Source organism: Sinohyriopsis cumingii, chromosome 5, assembly GCF_028554795.1.
Source record: "Sinohyriopsis cumingii isolate HCF-2022 chromosome 5, ASM2855479v2, whole genome shotgun sequence".
Taxonomy (NCBI): domain Eukaryota; kingdom Metazoa; phylum Mollusca; class Bivalvia; order Unionida; family Unionidae; genus Sinohyriopsis; species Sinohyriopsis cumingii.
Window position 1 is genome coordinate 31,479,993 of NC_142965.1, and position 20,963 is coordinate 31,500,955.

At 33.4% G+C, this 20,963-nt stretch overlaps 1 protein-coding gene across 1 annotated transcript in view; it reads left to right on the forward strand.

Moving 5' to 3' along the window:
* Positions 1 to 20,963, forward strand: part of LOC149798884 (putative ATP-dependent DNA helicase HFM1) — a 182,908-nt gene that overhangs the window by 36,280 nt on the left and 125,665 nt on the right. Inside the window, exons 10-15 of the mRNA XM_089958102.1 lie at positions 1,901 to 1,947; positions 5,389 to 5,545; positions 7,433 to 7,565; positions 10,636 to 10,737; positions 15,549 to 15,694; positions 20,610 to 20,657. Coding sequence (XP_089814228.1) covers positions 1,901 to 1,947; positions 5,389 to 5,545; positions 7,433 to 7,565; positions 10,636 to 10,737; positions 15,549 to 15,694; positions 20,610 to 20,657 — 633 coding nt within the window. The remainder of the gene's footprint in view (positions 1 to 1,900; positions 1,948 to 5,388; positions 5,546 to 7,432; positions 7,566 to 10,635; positions 10,738 to 15,548; positions 15,695 to 20,609; positions 20,658 to 20,963) is intronic.

Below are 20,963 nucleotides of genomic sequence, written 5' to 3' on the forward strand. Positions count from 1 at the left end.
AAATCAGATCAACACAATTGTTTTCAGACATTTACACCCCCACCCCACCTTTAAAAAATAAATGGTCTCTCTTTATTAAAGACTCAACTTCAACAGATGTTCAGTTTTTTTCCTTCATGAATCTATGATATGTAATATGTTATTAATTTTCTTACCACTTATGAAGTTTTCCAAATTTCAGTATTTGTATGTGTAGATTTATAATTGCTCAAATGTCAGCATGTCATACATTGGACAGGTAAAACATGGTTAGCATTAATAAGCATTTTAGCATTATTTTTTAAACTTTGTGCAGATTTCTTCAAAACAAACTTAGAATCACAAAAACTTTCACAGCAGGAACATCTTTAAGGATCTTTTTTCCACTGCTGAATTGTAAAAGGCAGGAATGCATTTTAATATAATATAATAATTAACAAAGTACATGTTGTAAACTGCAACAGAAATGATGAAATAAATGTGTTTGTACATTCTGATTGACCAAAAAAATAAGATTTGTTGCACAAAATGTAGTCTTAATACAGTTTTTAAGGCAGTGTCATTATGTTACTATTATCTAAATTCTAATTTGGCATGATGTCTATTATATTATCTTCATTAGAATTTGGAAATATATATATAATTAGTTATCATGGTTTTTTTCAATATCAGAAAGTAAGCAAATTGCTCCTGAATGACATAATGATAAATTTGTGTCTGCCTCTCTCTCTCTGTCCATGAACCTCATTAGAGCATGTGTGCAGGGTTCATAAGCACATTTTATTGAGCCCACATCCCCCTCAGTGGTGGTCATCTGCAGCAGCTCCAAGAAAAAGCTGATGTGCAGGCTTGTTCTCCATGAACACAGGTATCTCCATCAGGATGTATGGAGGGATGGAGTTTTTTCTTAATCCTGTCCAACCCCACCATGACATGTGGGGTTGTTGTTGTGGGGTTTAATGCCATTTTTCAGCATACAATAGGCTATGCATGGCAGCCAGTATTAATGGTGGAGGAAGAACCCAAGAAAAATCCGGGAAGAACCACTGACCCATGAGAAGTTACTGGCAAGCTTTCTCACATACCCACTTTGGCCGAATCCTAGACTCGAATCCATGCAGACAGAGGTGAGATGGCAGTGATCCATAACAGAGAGTGCTTTAGACCACTCAGCCACTCAGGGCCCTGACGTATGGGGTTTCAAAAGTAATGTGAGCTGTACCATAAGTAATGACATAAGTTTGTAAACTTGATAGAGAGTAGAGAATGTGTATTGCAAACTGTCAAAGCGTTAAGACTTATAATTCTGTTTGATATCATGAAGTTATTTAAAGGGGACACTGTAAAACAAGGGCTGCAATTCCTTTATATATCACTTGTTAATTTGTCCAGAAAATTCGCAGACCTGCTTATAACACAATACATGATTTGTACATTCTTGAAGAAGTCTTGAATTTAAATGGTTTCCTTAAAAAGTTGGTTTTACTCCTTGAATTTCTTAGACAAATTCTTTGAATTTTTCCTAAAACTCCTTGAATTTATCTGAGTTTAAATTGGGTGGATCAAATGATACATGGAACTGATAGTTACCAGATGGTAAAGTGCCATTTGCTTTTGTAGGGTGCTAATTAATTGTATGTTTTTGTATGCTTTTTACATATTTTTGCTGTGATATTGAAAGTAATATATTGGGTATGTTCAGTGTCCATAATAAAAATAATCTGTGAATAATAATAAGTAGTAATCACCTTTATATAGAGAATACATGGAATAAAAATCAGCTGTTTGGTGATCCCATTTCTATCTTTTTTTTTGTTGTTGACCATCTTCAGAGATGTTGATATCTTGGCATCTCTCAAGGATTCGTTGTAAACCTATAAAGTTTGTAATGAGAATTTGATTATAATAAACTTTATTACAGATAGCTGAGTGGCTTGGTGATAACAAGAAGCCTGCTCTGTATTTTAAGTAAGTTCTACAATAATTTACATAAGAAACACTTGGGAAAACAGAAAAATATGATGAGACTTGTCTTTCCATGTCACAGTATGACAGTAATGAGAATTATTTCCCAAAGTTACAAAATGTTCAGCTTAGACTCTTTTCATTTTAAGATTCATGTAAGTAGTAAAAAAATCACTTTAGTAATTTCAATCAGACACTTTTACAGAAAATGTATGGGGTGAAAAGACATTGCCCTGAAACTTCACTCATGTGTTTGGCTTAACTGGATGTAAAGCCAAGTGAGCTTATTGTATGGCCCTGCATCTCTTAGGAGATGTTTGTCAACATTTGCTATTTTCACTATCTTCAAAAAAACCCCAACAAACCAAGACTATTTTCAGTACTGGACAAATGATGATTACGTGCCATCATATATAAAGGTACAACATAATTTGGGGCACCTAAATTAGTAGAGGGCATCCAGGTGTAAAGTGCTATCAGATTTGTACAGATGATGCTGTAAAAAATGGCTACTGTAACTAAAAATAGAATAATCTCTTAATGTATTGTAAAAGAACCCCAAAAACTCAACAGAATTTGATCAAATTTGTCCGAAAGAATCATGTATAAGGGCATTTAAGTTTGTGCAGATGATGCCAAGCCACTGTCAAATAAGGCTGCTGTTAATAAAATATTGGAAAAAAATTCACTAAACCTATTCAGAAACCCCTTAACAGAATTTGACAAAACTTGACATAAAGTGTCCTAGCTTGAAAGCCTTTCAGATTTATACAGATGATGCTGACATTACTAGAAATAGAACATTTTAACAGCTTTTGTTGAAATAAATGCTCAACAGAATTTGACCAACTTTGACATAAAGTGTCCTGGCATATAGACGTTTCAGTATTTTCAGTACTGATGTAGATGTGCCATCAGATATAAAGATACAAAATAAGTGAGAAACCTTGAAATAGTTGTTTTCATGACATGCATTCAACAGCATTGGAAGTCGTTTCCACAGAAAGCATCCTATTGACCTGATTTCTATTGGCCATATTCTAATTTGGCATTTATGAGCCAGGTGAGTAATATAGCCATTGTAAACCAAGTATTTTAATACAGTTCTTTCATTTAAAATGATCTTTCAAAATATGTTTTAATAGGATGTCATTTCATGTCATTTGTGATACCTGAGGAAATATTGTTGCAGCTATTACATGGCATTTGTATGTACTAGGAGTACGCAAGTAGTACACTTATTTTACACAACATAAACATTTTAATGCACAAGTTGATATAGCCACTAGACATCAGATATGTAAATCACCAGAGTGATATCTGTCATATTGCCTCTTGTAATTATCATCTCAATCCATGTTTGTCAACCTTGTGTTTTGAACTCTTAGCAAGAGATGAACCTTAAAAGTTTATCCCTATCAGTGATTTTGAACTTCCTGCAAGTGACTTACCTTTAATCAGGGCTTATATCAGTGCCTTTGAACCCACTGTAAATGATTTGCCTTTAGACTGGGATAAAAACCAGTGACTTTGAACCCACTGTAAATGATTTGCCTTTAGACTCGGATAAAAACCAGTGACTTTGAACACACTGTAAATGATTTGGCTTTAGACTGGGATAAATACCAGTGACTTTGAACCCACTGTAAATGATTTGCCTTTAGACTGGGGTAAAGACCAGTGACTTTGACCCGCTGTAAATGATTTGTTCATTAAAAAAATATGCCTCCTAGTCACCTGAATTAAATATGATTGATTAGGAAGAAAACGATTAAATTACAAAAACAAATGAAGTTATGGTATTTTTGGTGGAACAAAGTCAGTGCCAAGTATTGATGGAACATATTGATAATTCAGGGTCAGTTAATATTTAAAGTGTCAGACTCGAAACTGAAACTGGTTGCAGTTTTGGATCCTACCACTGGATCAGAGTAAGTCAGCTACCAAAGTGTATCCTTGAGCAAGTCACTTGCCTTGTCCCTAAATAACCTGCTTGTGTTGCAGTGCTGTAAGACACCAAACCAAACCAAGCCAAATCAAATCCAATTAGAGTGAGAATTTGCAGGTAGTATAATTTCATTAAACAGCTTTGTATATGCCCACCATAAAGCAGAGTGTATTATGTTATGATATCTTTTCATCTTTCTGTCTGTTCTTTATTTTCTGTGCTATAACTTGAATATTTCTCTATCAACCTTTACTAAACATTGCACATGGCTTGTATTAGGGGTAAGGTTGAACCTGTCAGTTTCAGGGTCAGACATAAAGATCAAGATAATTGTTATTGAATGAAGAGTAGTGATTTCTTACAGTCCCAAATGTTCATTATCACAGAGCTGGATAAATCTTTGTGAATGGCTTGTAGTTGGGGTAAGAAAGAAGCATATCAATTTCAGATCTAAAGGTCAAAGGTCAGAGCCATTGACAGAAAGACTAAATCATATACCTGGAATAAACTTTGTGGATGCCTTGCACCTGGTCCAAGAAAGTAGCCTGTCAATTTTGGGGTAAAAAGGCAAAGGTTAAGAGCTCTGTGAATGAAAGAAAAAAGTGGTTTCCATACAGTAACATCACAGACCTGGATAAAACCTTGTAAATGTCTTGAACATGTAAAAAGGGTTAAGCCATTTGATTTTGTTGTGAATAGGTCAGTGATTAAGGTCACAGTGGCTGAAAAAAAAACATTTTTCCAAAAACCTTCTTCACTTTCTACCTTCATTTTTCGATGGCTTACACTTTGGGTTTAAAAAAAGCACCAGTTGATTTTGTGGGCAAGGATCAAGTGACTGACTGAAAGAATATATTTTTAATCATCAATGGTTACTGTTCCATGATTTAAAACTGATCTTTTACTTGAGAACTGTTATAGAAAAAATTGCAATTTAAAAGCTGTTGCATTATATTTTATGACATCATTACATGACCATAATATTTTTGTTTTATTACCTTCCATAATTTTATACATTATTCTGATTTAAATTTCCAATTATTTTGTATAGGCTTTAGTGAAAAGTTAGCTTATTCTTAATTGGACATGTTTTTTTTGGGTCATATGCACCAACCCCCCTTGGGACCTAAAAACACTTTTGAGTCTTAAAAAATCCCTTAACACTGTCTGGGAATATGGCTGGTATGGAGATGTAGTCACTTTATCATTTAGAAAGTGTTGTACAGCTCATTCATTAAAGATTACACAGTAGAAAATGATATTAAAATTACTTGCACATATGCATGCTATAAAAATGACTTTTTCCTGGACCAAACATGACTCATATATTTATATCTCTTGTAATTTAAATTACTAGAAAGACATACATGTTCAGTGCCTGTAGAAAATAGTAATGACTTACTTGAGAATTCTTTTTATATATCTGCTTTGGTATTAGCGATTTTAAATAATATAATTAAAAATCTATTTTTGAAGGGTAACACTTGTACTTGCAGGATGGATGAAAGCTCAAGGCCTGTTAGACTCCGGAAAATTGTGATTGGCTATAATTTTGATGAACACAGGACATCCCTGTTTCAGTTTGATTTGATGCTTAGCTACAGACTAGCTGGTATTATTCACACCTATTCAGATGGCAAACCCACACTAGTGGTAATTAATTTGTTAAGTGTCTCTTGCTTTATATGGTGATTAATGTTATCAGCTTAAGAGCACAGTGCACCTCTGTTTACTAGCTGTCCCCATGACTATAAAGTTTTAGCTATTTAAAGTTGATGGTTGTTAAATGGGGCTAAAATAGTGGTGGAAAATCCAAATATTAAAAAAAAAACAGTTACTGGGTGGTTATGAAGAGTAGCTGTTGATGATAGGTGATTGTTGCAGGAGGTTGGACTATGTTACATGTGACATGCTCAATTCATGAAAAGGAAATACTGATAATTTATGGCAGTATGAGGTTCTAACCTCAGATCATTTTCTTTAAATCTTATAATGTACTATTATTGTAAAAGTGGTACATGCAGGGCCTCCGCTAAGCTTTACATTTGTTGCCAGATGTGAAAAAAAATTTGAAAGTGTCGCTATATTTTATTGACTCGTAAAAGTTGCTGGTGAAAAATTTGTATAAAGTAAATTATTAATTTTTCATTGATATATTAAGTGACTTGAGCCACGTAATACCTGTTTTTACTATCTGTGGCAGTCAGTGGATCATGTCAGTAGATGATAAATAAGACATTATTTGGACTTGATTCCAGCTAATTGCAAGCTGTCAGTAAGATTTGAGAAGCAATTAAATGTGATTAGTAGGAAATAAGGAATGGTGGGGGGGGGATATACTCTGTTGCTGAACAGCTGAACAGGTCGTCAAAAAGATTGTCATTTGCACATGTTGTTAATTTATGTTTATTGCAAACTGTGAATGTGAGACTCACTTGGGACTGCTTAGTGTTTTAGGGATTATTTACTTAGAAAACATGTTTTTGTGGTCTGAGCTTAAATGAGTAATACAGGATGCTACTACAAGGATGCCAGTCATCGACTGTAAAGGGCCTGAGTTGCTTATATAATGAAAAATTAAATATTTGCTTTATAAAACAAGTCTGTATTAAGCACAAAGAATATGGGTAATCAAGCTCTGAAAAAACAAGGATTTATATCTAGCTGCATCTGAGGCAGCTACAAGATTATTGTTGTCCCTATTTCTACTGCAGACTGTGAGAAGGGGTTCAGTTGCCAGAATCTGATCAAAACAAACTTACAAATTTCTATAGGTATGTCTACTCTGAACAATGTAATGAGAATTTCTGTTGATGGACCCAGTGTTGAGAATTTTAATTTCAGGAAGATATTTAAGAAATGGTATTGGAAAAAAAATGAGAAAAAAATTGATGAAATGTGAGATACATTGTTCATAAAGACTAGGCAGTGTTTTTTATTATCAGTTATAAGGAAACATTCTTATTCATTCTTGCTTTTAATGTGTTACATATTGAATTTCACATGTATATAATGGTATTGTTATTTTTATTAATAGTCATTATTGTGCTTTTAAATGTAATAAAAACATGTGAAAACTATTTTATTGTCATGTTTATATAGATTAAAAATAGGGCCAATATAATATTATGCTGATATTTAAGTCCCTGCATCATGGCATAAAATGACTTCTTTGGCAGAAAAGTGGGTCCAAACTTTTAAAATTGGTGAATTTCGTGGCACATAGAAATATATTTCCAATGGAGGCTCTTTATATGTCACTTTACATTGCTTTGAAATCATAATTTGAAGTCTTAAGACAGAATAATGTGGTAATATATTATTTAAATGTATATCTTATTAATATTTGATAATAGTAATGCTTGAACTAGTGTTGTGTAATTTAGAATCCTGAAAAAGGGAAATATAGAAATGTATCATTTATATATAGTTCATTGGATATTTTGATAATGACCAAAATTTTCAAAGTATATGGAGATTTGTATTGACAGGTGAAACATACTTCTGAATGTGTAACAATGAAATAATTATATATTTCAGTTTTGTGCTTCTAGAAAAGGTGCACAACAAGCAGCAGAGATTATAGCTAAAGACCCCAAAGGCTTCATCCACAATTGCAAACATCAACTTCTGACCAGTGTAGCCTATCATATAAAGGACACCAAACTGAGAGGTTGAATTTATTTGGTCCTTTAGATAATACATTAAAAAAGTTTTGCATTACTTTCTGTTATGTAATGGTTTTTCTAGAATTAAAGTAATGGTAGTTGGGTATTCCATACTATTAGAAGGGTATTTATTGCACGGCTCATTGGTATGACCATGATATTATAACATCATTATGATATTGCATATTACATCAGGTTATCAACGTGGTGTGTACTCTGGGTAACATTAGTCATAATGTAATGTGAATTGTTATTACAGTCTCTTATGAAACAAATGTAAAATAAAAACATTTATTTAATTGCATACATGGCAATGACATTTTCTTGAAAGAAAATAATATAGTCATCACAAAGTAAACAACTCTAGAAATGACTTGATATGAAATTCATAACCTGGCATATAAATCAACTTTGTAGATATGTTGCTCATAGTCCATTTGCAATCCCCCAAAAGATGCACTTTTCTCAGTTTATTGGAAAAGATGAATTTATAATCATCATTGGATGCAAACTTGAAAAGTTAAATATATGCATACATGCCAATACTTATGCTTTTTCTCTCTCACTTTTTACATATTATGTTTTTTGTGTTTAGAATATGCTTTTTTAGGTAAATGGAAATAAAAACAATTCATTAAAAAGTTGTGTTTGTCATCATCCGCTTATTATCATCTCATTAATCCCACTCATCAAATTTTAGAATATTCTAAAGAAAGAATAGCATAAGAGTACATTTGTCCATCTTAGACCTACATCGTCTTTCCTTATATTTATAGCAACTTTATTTGACACATTTCCAAACAGATGGGTTTCTTCAGTATGAAACATAGCGTCACAGATTCATTATATTATTAATTTATTTAGGTACTGGACCAGTCTATACTTTTAAAGAAAATTGTGTCAGATGTGAAGCTAAACAGGCCTTATCTAATGAGACTCATGAATGTTATATGACTGAGAAATGTTAGAGCAGAGGGATCTTTATAAACTTAAAATCATGTCAGATGATAAAAACAACAACTCAAAAGTGCTTAAAATCTGAAAAGAAAAGTAGGAGAGTGAGGTAGTACAGCACTCAAATTGAACACATCATTATGCTCATTGCAGAATTTTTTGACTTCATTCAGTTAAAGTTAGACATAGATTAGTTAAAGTGATTGTTATATATAGAAAATTTATTCAGTTTGTTTTGTGTTTGTATTCTGATCTGGTATTAATCCACATGGATTTTGCTCATTTAATTGTGACAAGAATTCAACCAGCTGCAAAATAAATGTACATATTTCACAATGTTCTGTAATTATGGCATGTCATATATAAATTACACTTCTTTTTAGTTGAGATTACTCTTTTTTTTGCCACATATATAAGCACTAATTATTCCTATACCTCTCTCTGGCTTGGCATGTATGTACATGGTCAGCAGTTAGAAAAGTTTGAAGATGGGGTACCCATTTCTGATGCTTCTCTGTGCAGGTACTATTATTTTGAGAAAGATGTTATATTGGGCTAATGCTACAAAATACACACCAAGCTAAGCATTTTTTATGTTTTTTTATTGCTTGAACTTGTAGTTATGTAAAGATATTCAGTTTTTAAAAAAAAGTTTAATACTAAGACATTTCACCAGTGATCATTTCTTAAATCTTTTATGTTGACTTGTCCAGTTTATTTTAATGGACAGTAGAATCATTGAAAAAGTTCCTTCTGACATCTCTGTATATTTAATTTTGGAACAAACCTAATCTACTTTGTGTGATTCTTAGACTCAAATTGTAATTATTAGACAAAAATTGTCTTGATAATCAGAGAATTTATATTAATATCTAGTACTTACTGAGTAGTATAAAGTTGTAAATTTTTCACAGATAAGACAGATTATGTGAACATTTATTTGATATTAATTGTTTTGTCAAATTAGGTATTATTTATGCACTTAATAGCAATTAGATTAATTATCTCATTTATAACACCCGTGCCATTTTCTTCATTCTTGTCTATGTTCATATTTCCATCCATACATGTGTCTGTTTCTCTAGGGGGGCCCCGAGTAGTCTGTCTACGTGGGTTCGAGTCTCGGATTCAGCCAATGTGGGTATGTGAGAAAGCTTGCCATTAGCTTCTCGACGGTCAGTGGTTCTTCCTGGGGATTTCCCAGGTTCTTCCTCCACCAATTATACTGGCTGCCATGTATAGCCTATCGTGTGCTGAAAAATGGCGTTATAACCTACAACAACAACAACTGTTTCTCTAGATATTTTCCTGCCAAATAACTTTGATGTTGATAGTATTTAGATCCAACAGTGTATTTGTTTAACTCAGACTTCCATACTAAGTGACGTTTTTCCTCAGTAACTTAAAAGAGACCAGAGTATCAAGTTACTCATTGTTGATATTGTGATTCACACAGATATTCAACACTTTCCAGCAGAGTTATTTGTTTTTATTTCATACCTTAGATCTGTGTAATAAGAGACTTTCAGTTCTATTAAAATTATATACCTAATATTTTGCCAGGCAGGATATTCATTACATTTGGTAGATGTTTTGTTGGACAAACAAATTCCATCTTCACCATGATTCTGTGAAAACTCTTTACTGTTCATATCTTTTCTTTTTATTTTTCATATTTTTTCATTGTAGTTTTGAATTATGATCTGGATTGGACTTTGTGTTTTAAACACATAGTTATCATAAACTTTATAATATTCATGTGTACAGGCCTCTGCTAATTTTATTATTGCATAGAAGCATCTATAACTAATGCCTGTGCTGTATTCTGTGGAGGGAGGCATGTATTATAACACATGCCATTCCAGTTATCCATCCATTGCCCCTGAAACAGTCTGTTCCATAAAGTTTCTTTTCATTTAAAACATTTCAAGTACTTGATAGATTGAAATAGAATTTGGTATGAAGTTTAGTACTTGTATTAAAAATCCTAGCTTAAGTTAACCTTTCAGCTTTTTCTGTCTGAATTTAAGTCCTTTTGTTAATTTTGCCATATTGATAATAGCACAAGTGTTCTCTTGCATTAGTTCTAACTATTTGTCATTGCTTCTGATATCACTATAGATCTGGTGATGAAGGGGATAGGCTACCATCATGCTGGCATGGATCTTCAGGACAGGAAGAAGATTGAAGAGCTCTTTTATAATGGAGAACTCTTGGTGTTAGGTATATATTAACACACCACTAAATGGTTAAGAAGTGATGAAAAAAGGTATTTAGAGCCTTGTTACATTCATATGAACTTAAATTATCCAATTCATTTATTCATACAGAACCATGAATTAGAATGATTTATTGGAGGTCTTGAAATTGTATTGGTTGAAGTAAAATTAAAATCTGAACCATTTAGATGTGTAGGGAATTGTTTGAATCATATGCTGCATTGCTGGGAGAACATTAAGTGGTGGTTTTGAGTGTTAATAATGTCTACATTACAGATATTACTTTAATGAAGATGCCAAATTAAGTGCTTCAGAGGCCTGATAAGTTGCAGTAAGTCAAAGTTGGAGAGGGCCCTCACTGCCACAACTCAAGTTGTAGGCTTCACTCTTTTTTTTGACTGGCAGTTGACAGTGTCTCCTATAGCCTTATTGGATGTCAGGTGATAAACCATGCTGAGATTTGCCACTTTGCCTGCAGCTGTTAGAACTAGGATTAATGCTTCCTTTATGCATGGCTTACAGGGCCACAATGGAAAGATTAAAGTTAATGCCATATTTCTTTGTGTGGACCATATACGGAGGGACTTGGCCTAGATGGATGTCAGCATGATGGGATGACACCTGTTGAGCTCTCAATTGGCCAACCGCAGCAGGCCCTTCAGTTTGGCTTAGTGGAATGTACCACCACAAGGCCATCCTAAAATATGTTACAAGTCCAAAAGGTTGGATAGGCAGTCAGCCATTGCAGCTTGACCCTCACAGCTGTACCAGATTGATGTGGCTGCACTTTTGCAGATTTGCCATGGTCTTGCCAAAGATGGATATGTTCAGCAGCTTAAAGAGGTCCTTGTCAAAATAATTTGTTGCCTTATAGGGTAGATCGATCGGTGTTCTTGTGGATGTAAGGTGCTATCCACAGGGTTTGGTCAAACTCAAGCACCTTATGAATCTTTATTATGTACTATGCTACTGTAACTTCCAGAGGCCTGCCATATACTCACCTTCCCATGACATCCAGGGTCTAACAACAAAAATCCATGCAGCTGCATGACTTAGTACAAAAGTAAGCAAGGTGTGGCCAAACAGCTGTTTTCATCATGGCTGCTTCATGATCTAGCATATTGTGATGCAAAGTGGGGCAGAACCAGTGAACCAGACATTTACTACATATAATCACTTATAAGACTAGTCCAAGTACAAACTGCACAGACCCAGATCTGCCATCACATAATGCACTGGTAGATCTTGGTTTGTGCAGTTTATTTGAAGTAATCGGTAGAAGAAACAATGTAACCCTGATCTGCAGGCTTATTACGTTATGGCAGGTCAGGATCTTTGTTGTTTGCAGTTTGACTTGACTTACAAATGAGTATATGGTACTAACCTTGCTTGCACATTATTGTAAAAACTATTCAAAATTTTGCATTCTTGTTTATAGGTGCATGTACATTACTTAATTCGATTTTCGTCCCGTTATAACAATTTTTCAACATGTGTTAGTTTTTTTTATCTCTCATTAGGCTCAATACCCTTCTTTTGGAAAATATCAAACTTGGCCTAATATCCTTCTTGCAAGAACAGTGTCACAGAACGGTATTATTCATCATAGTGGGGGTGGGGTGAGACATGTTTTTGCTTTAAAAATAGATCCCTTCTAGCTTCTCATTGTTAATATTGCTGTTTTGTTTTAATTTCCTGATTATTTCTTCATCCCAAAATGTGTACAGTTTGGTAGAGCATTAAAGGATAACATATTTATCATGTGCAATTGAAGTGATGCATTTGCACATTTCAGTTTCTTTCATTATCACTGTACATGTTTGTTATTATATATCCTGTGCATGAGCAGATATCTAATTCGGGCAGGATTTTTGATTTTATGAGAATATCTCAAAATAGAGGCAGATTATTAAGTGAAAGATGCTTTTTTATGCCTGAATTGACTGCACTTATTCATTTTTAAGGGTAGGGTGTGGTTGTGCAATTATGCATCCTGGATAAAACTTTGTATATGAATTTACATCATTTAGCAAACACAGTCATAGCATCTACTATAATGTAAGAACAACATTTGGCACCTTCAGCATATATCTGTATGTGAACATGTTAGTCATAACCATCTTTTTCCATCATGACCATTCATCGTAGCTGTAGCCGTGAGTATGTTACAGTCTTCTGAACTATTTAGTATCTGTATCTGTATCAGTAACAGTGATTCATGGAATCAACTCGAGTCAGGATTATTTACATGTATTAGTCACCTTTGATACAGTCTGTTTTCAATTTTTACCATGTTTGCTAAGAATGAAAACTACCAAAGTATTTTACTCAATTAATGCAAAATCTCAATATGAAAAATTTGTGCAGAATTTATTTATAATGGTAATTTTGATGGATTTTTTTCTTCTTCAGTTTCAGTATGATACCTCCAAATCAATAAAATTATGGCTGAAATAAGCCACTATATGGTAATTGTAGTTGCCATTTTATTACTGGATGCACCTAACTGCTCCAGTGGCCTAGTGGTTAGAGCATCTGCCTCAGTTGTGGGAGGTCATGGGTTTGATCCCTGGCCTAGTCATACCAAAGACTTACAAAAATGGTACTAACAGCTCCCTTGCTTGGTGCTCAGCATTAAGAGTTAGTGTTAGGACTGGTCGACCTGGTGTCAGGATAATGTGACTGGTTGGGACATCATGGTACATGTCTGCGGCATGATGCCCCAGTGCTAGACATCACTAATAACTGCCAGACTGCAGACATCATAGTGATATGACTGAAAAATTGTTTAAGGTTACGTTAAAAATCCAAATCACACACACACACACTGGAAGCACCTTGAAGTTACAGTAACCTCATTGTTTGTGAAAATTTATTGTCAGTTTCATGGCTGCCAATATTTGACATGTTACATTCACTAGTTTATGATTACTTCACAGTGGTAACTTCAATACCTTGTACCTTATTTGCCATCCTATAAGTCAATGCAGAGTATAAGTCGAATCAGCAGATTTGGCAAATTCTCCATCCCTCATCCTTATATAAGTCGATGCTGAGTACAAGATGAGGCCAGATCAACACCTCGGATTGTGTTTTTCACTTCATTCCACACAGAAATGCGAAATTTTTCCTACTGCATCTCAGTAACCTTTCCAGTCAGGATCATTAAATGTAACTAAAAAGTACCTAATTTGTTTCACAAGAAGTATTTTAAATGTATTATGTACTTTTAGCTACATATATAGATGTTGACCAAAAAATTGATTGAGTTACATAAAGGATAAAACTTGCAATGCTGTGTGGAATTAAATTCTAATAACTTCCGGTTTCATAAATATTAAAAGTATCACTGTATACTATTTCAGATTATCAGCAATAGGGAAATTGCATCATTAATACTAAAATGCATTTGAGGGGTTTGGGTGAGGGGAAGAGAGATATTGCGAGAAGGATGCATATGTATTCCATCGCATTTTTCTTTTTTTGCATCTCATGATCAGAATCAAATATTGTCTGATATGTGAGAGAGAGACAGAGGGAGAGAGTTCAGCTCTTCGTGGATATTTGTGTTCTGTTTTTATACTTATTGCCCCCATGTTGCTGAAGCTTTTGTCAAAGAGAGAAACATTAACAAATGAAACAGTAAATGTAAACTATAAATATACATACCATACTCCTTCAGGTTTTAAATATTCACAATAGTTATATCCATACAGTATCCATTAGGTTAAATCCCAAGAATGACCATTTTGCATGCTGTCTAATTTTCTTTGCAAGTATCAAGACCTCTCCATTCCCAACAATTAAGATTTTGTTTAAAGTGCATGTACTCTTCCTGTACTTAGGCGGAAACTGTTTTTTATCTTTGCTCGTGCTAGATGTACTTTAAATTGCTGTGGGTTCCATCCGTAAGTCCAAAATGTCACTGGCTGAGAAATTTATAATGGTAACCACCTGGCATTTCCTTTAACTATATGGTCTGGTATTCATAATACCCATGGGTAGCCTCATTTCCCTATTGGTAGCCTCGCTAATCTGATCTGGTCTGCAGAATCTTGACCTCAAATAGGTGTTATCTTGGGATGACTGAATACAGCCATAACATATTTAATAAGCATGTAAATAGCACTACAAAACCATGTGATTCTTTTAATAATGGAAGTGGAATTTTTTTGTGGAAGGAATCGCTTAACTAGTGGACGGGTATTAATTTATAATGGAATATGGTACTGCACTTGTACACAAGTAAAATCAGTCGTCAGGTAAGTGAACAAAATCAGATTTACAATTGTGAATACATCTCTGTCTGTCAGTCTGTGTCTCTCAGTGGGGCATATGGATTATTTGATCATTAGGTGCAAGAAGAAAATTGATGGAATATGTCTTTGCCATGGTTATTCATCTTCTAACTTGTAAATTCTAATGTACATATATCTAATTAAATTTAAACAACATTATTACAAATAACATACATTACTCGTGTATGCTGCTTTAGTGCAATTACATCTGATTTATGTTAATTTTTAATACTGATGATCATTTAATTGTTTAAAATGCTCAATGTGGGATACTGTATTTTTTCACACATGATCTCTTCCCCAAAATGAATTTTTTTTGCACATTATTTTTCGTATTCTTGGAGAATTATTTTCCATACAAAAAATATGATAAAGCAATTCAGATGACAAAATCCATATATAAGTCGATTTGGAGTATAAGATGAAGCTAAGATTTTCTGGTCAAAAAGTATTGTCTTATAGGCCGACAAATACAGTACTGTTACAGCAGATGAGGTAATGTCATGTATCTTTGCAGTTTCTACCAGTACTCTAGCCATGGGTGTAAACTTGCCTGCCCACCTTGTGATTATTAAGTCCACGATGTACTACCAAATGGGGGTCAACCTGGAATACTCAGATTCACAAATCCTGCAGATGATTGGACGGGCAGGCAGGCCACAGGTGAGTAGTTTTCAGTTGTCAATATTCTTGTATGTATTCCTATTGACCCATGCACAACAAGCACATTATTTGGTTTACTATTTGGAAAATTTTCTGTTTAGAGTAAATGGAGATCATTTACAGTTGACAATTTTTTGTATCTGAATTATTGGTTTATTCAGACTGCATGTATATTCCCCAAACATACAGATTGATGTAATTCAACCTTCCTTTTACTGCAATGAGGTTCTGCTGTAAGTACTCCCTCATTATACATGTAATACTGTTCATGTGAACCATACAACTAACCTGATTTTGAGTGAGATGCCTTATACTGAGGTATGTTTCAACAAGGCTGTGTCCTGGTTGTGCATTAAAACATGCCCATTAGAGTAAATGTTAATGTGAAATCACAATTTATTAAACATAGCATGAAAAAGATTAATAGTGTTACTCCTGTACTCAAACAACACCTACCAACATGAGTAAGCACAACTGTACAGTACCAACATAGGCAAGAGAAAAGCCCCAGACTTGCAATGCAAGCCTGTAATGGGTGAGAACAGAAACACAATACACAGAGTAAATGGCTTTATTATTGAGGCCGACTCGATCATAATACAAAACCCCGGAAAAGGGACTTTTTGATCAAACAACAGTACATGCATGACAAATGTGATGTACCTAACTATAATTATAACCATTAGGTACATCCATCTGGATGCAGTTATGATAGTACATATACCTCAGTCAAAAATAAGTATCATGTTATTGGAGATATTTGTTCCAACTTTCTCTCTGTCCAAAGCACTAATTTGAATTGTACATGCCAAGGTTATATAAATGTCTCTTTCTCTAACTCAGAAATAACTAATAAATTGGTCTTCATTCCTTCAGTGACTGGGAAAAAAAGAAAACTGTACATCGTTTGGTCTGGAATAGAAACATGCAACTTAACAACCTCATTGTTAGACACATCTTACCAAAAATTGATGAACTAAAACTTACTATACATATTGAATCCAACCTTGCAGTAATTGGACCATGCAAAACGTTTCTAGATTGTAATGTACCTGACTGTGCTATCTCTCTTAGCAGCTTTTCTTTGGAAAGACAAGGTTGACCACAAGGCATAGGAGGAGGGATAGTCATGTACATTTGAAAATAATGTAACATACGAGAGATGAACAGATTTTGAAATATCTACAATAACTATAGAATCAATATACACATGCAAAACATGAAACAGTAAATTGATCCATGGCAAAGAATCATAAATATGTTTCTTAACATAATACCCTCAAATACAAATCAGTGTAGAGAAGTGACAGATAAAAAATCCATTTAAAGTTTGGAACAATGGTGTAGGCACCTGTCTGTAGATGTGTCAAGATGTCCACACAAATCATACTAGGGATGGATAGTGTTATGCATATTGTTTGTTTAATTTTATTTATTACATGATATGGTTTATGTATAATTTTATTTTGTAGCTGATCTCATCCAAAATAAACTTCACTTTCCAACTGACCAGAATCACTTTAATTTTATTCTGTAAACAAGTAATACATAGGTAATATTGTCTCTGTGAGTATGGGTGTAGAATTAGGATCATTATTAATAAAAGTAGACATTTATCTTGGTCAGGGTCAGGGATATTGTGTCATCCATGTTCTTTGTTATAATTTTAGTAATAGACCTTCTAATTATAACAAAGATTAATTTTAGAAATGAACATTCTTTTGTGTCTTACTGTTTTACATAATCTTGTTTACTGAAAAAAAATGTATTTCTGTGATAACATCTGGGCAGAAATCATTTATATTGTATTCAAATTTTGGTTTGGGTGAAATTATTTATTATTCTCTGGAAATACAAAGTGCTCTTTAATATTCTTTGAAAGAGCCATTAACTGTGAATTAAAGTTAATTCAAACAAAGAAACCTTTAATTATATTACTGTGATTCAACAAAAACTGTTGGCACATTAATACAACATGGGGCATAGGTTCATTGCTACAAACGAAAATATAGGTCAGTACAGGAACATAAACAAATTCATCATTTGAAATTATTTGAAATACCACTAAAGATTCTTCATAACTTTATTCATTAGGATTTGTGTTAGTAATTCTAGGATTATTTGGGGTTTAATTAGCAATACCAAACTTTTTTGTTTTAAAAGTTTACTTTGTATTCTTGGAAAATAAATTATTTGTTGAATTTTACAAATTTTGTTGCATTTCACTCTTTTCTGTTCCTTTGTTTAAGACCATAGTGTCATAACAATAGACATTTCCTAAGTTGCTTTTGCCTTACCAGTGGATTGTTAGGGCTTGAATTTAATGCACGCATACTTGCAAAGTATGAGTTAATTTTGGAAAATGCAAATTTGAGATTTTTAACTCTTGCATATTTTTCTAAGAACTAAATTGTTTTTAGTGTTATATACATCAACTCATTAGAAAAACTCCTTAAAGTGTGTATATTCATTAAAATATACATGCAGACTTTAAATAGAGCTTTCTTTGGCATTGATTCCTTTACAATGAGCTTTTTTAGCAGATCATCTGATACTGTACAAAAGATAAATACCTTTGCTACTCATCTGCACACACTTAAACTCTGATATCCAGTGCACTGTTGAATGTGAATTACATCTTAGCCAGCAGTTTCTTAACATTTTGAGAAAGCACATTTGTTTGGCTGTTTCCCATGAATTACAGAAAATCTGTATGATTTGTCCTTATATAATGCTCTTAAATATCTTAAACAATACAGTAAATATTAAACATGACAAAAAAAAAACCATTAAAATACTTTTGTGTCTGCCAAAATCTTTTTTTCTTTACTCTCTATCTCCATCTTATATCCCCTCTGCTAAAGGTTGGCTGATTTTCATCAAAGACTCAGAAAATATTATGACCACCTTATGTTCCTTTACTACTTGTATCACTTCAGAAACCTACCAGAATTTTGCCTTAAACACCCCAAATTCCAATAATATGGTAATCAATCAACATATTGTTTTGTACACTTGTCCATTGTTATTTAACAATTCTAATCTGACGTAACTGCTGTGCCACACATCATCATGCCGGTCATTTACTTGTGAAACATTTTTGGACCCCAGTAGAATGTTTCTATAATGTGTTGATAGAACACATACAAATACCATGTTGTTTATTTTAATTACATTTTTAAAAAAAATTCTTTTCATCTTAAAAAGTAATGGATTTTAACTATAAAATAATAGCTTTGGCAGATGGCCTTTAAAGCATTATTTTTGGCCTATCACCAATATAATCACATATATAACATAGCTCTTGCTACTGGTAACAATGAATATCATAGTGAATTATTTAGTGACATGTGTTTCCTGACAATAGGGTATAGACAAAATAAGGATTATTATTTTTTTCTATATGTGTTTATATATGCATTTTCTGACAGGATATATCTGATAAATGAATTTTCTAACATGTGACTTATTCTTAAAATCATAGATTTTTCATATACACAGACAGTACTTAACAATGTTATGGATTGCATTAAACAAAGGTAGCACAGATGTGAGTTGTTAATACACATGTGTTGTACTCAATGATGACAAGTCACCTCTTTCAGACAAATTTCATTTGCAAGAAAAATTTAAGTTTTTCAAACCCCACCCCCACACTTATCTTGAAATCTGCTTATGTCGACAATATTATCTCATTACTTCAGGATGTCAAGATAAACAGATATTACTGTACTGATAAGGCTAAAGAAACAATTTCCAAAATTTGGGGCATATCATAAGATTTGTGCCACTGTAGCTGTGTGGAGTTGATCCCCAATATAATGCAAGATCCTATGTAAGGACACTGCAGAGTGCCTGCCGAATACAATGATAAAACAAAATTCAACAAATTTGATGTGATTGATTGATCATACCTGTATATTATAAAAGGGCAGCATGGGCCTGATAGTGAAGGACCACTGAAAGTGTTGTTGTGTAATTGTATTGACAGTATTATAATACAATTGTTCTACAGTGTGGAAAGTAAAGTTTTCACAATTTGCTATATACCCACTGTATATAGGAAGGGCATCTTGATTTGCTCTTGTCTATCCTTCCATCCTTCTGTCCATACATTCAGAGAAGATTGTTAGCAAGACAGCATCTTTCAGCATAGGCAAATACAATTTATGTGACATATTTGTATTTATAATAGATTACTAGATTAAATTTACAGGCCATTACAGAAAAATGTGTCAGTTTTTCCAAACATTTTTCATGTTGTGGTATGTTTTGGAGAATAGAAATCCTCATTAGCAGAGTTCATCAGAAATCTCATGAGGTAAAGGAAATGAAATTTGGTAGGCATATTTGCATTCATGTGTACGTGACCCGTTTAGCTTTTTTTTAGACCATTATAGCAACTTTTTAAACAGTTTGGATTTATTTAACTAAAACTTTGTTAAAGCTGTTCCAGTTAAACTTTAAAAAAATAATTTCCCAGGGTACACTGATTGTTGACAGAATTTAAATGAAACTGATACAAAATTCTAAACTGTATCTGTGGGTTACTAGTCCACATTGACAGTGCCTTCCCTGAGTCCCAAATGTGTTTTTGCTGAATGAAGCCCTTAACACAAAAGAACTATACCAACTTCAGGTGGACAAATTCTGGTATACACATTTGTATGCACATGCAGATGAACTTATTATGTATACATGCCATTTTAGCAAGCCTTCAGGCTTTATGTTATTTTTTTTTATATTTTGGGGTACTGAGACTGTTTGGTCATTATAAGGCCATACTTGTGCAGATACAGATTAAGTTTGCTGTTTATTCTTTCAAGGATGTTTTTGATAAATGATTTGTTAACAGATTGGAATTGGTGGGGATGTTTTGTTGACCATACTGTGAAATAATTAATATCTCTTTCAGTTTGATACATCCTCTACAGCTGTCATCCTAACAAAAAACCAGACTAAGGTATGAGGTATTGCTACACTTCTGTTGTATTCTACGGACATATAGTTACTGTGCTACCCTTGCCTGTCTATAACTATTGTCTCATCATATCCATCAAAAAGTTTATTTCTCCTATGACTATTGAAGAACTTCATGGATTTAAATCAAATTTTGTATAAGGCTTAAAGAAGACTTGGGTCAAGTTTGATTTTCACAATTTACCAGCAGATCTTTATGTAATTATGGTCCCAGGCTTATTTATAAAAAATCTGTTCATGTTTTGCACAGTAACTTTTCAAGGATAATTTGAATTTAACCAAATTTGGG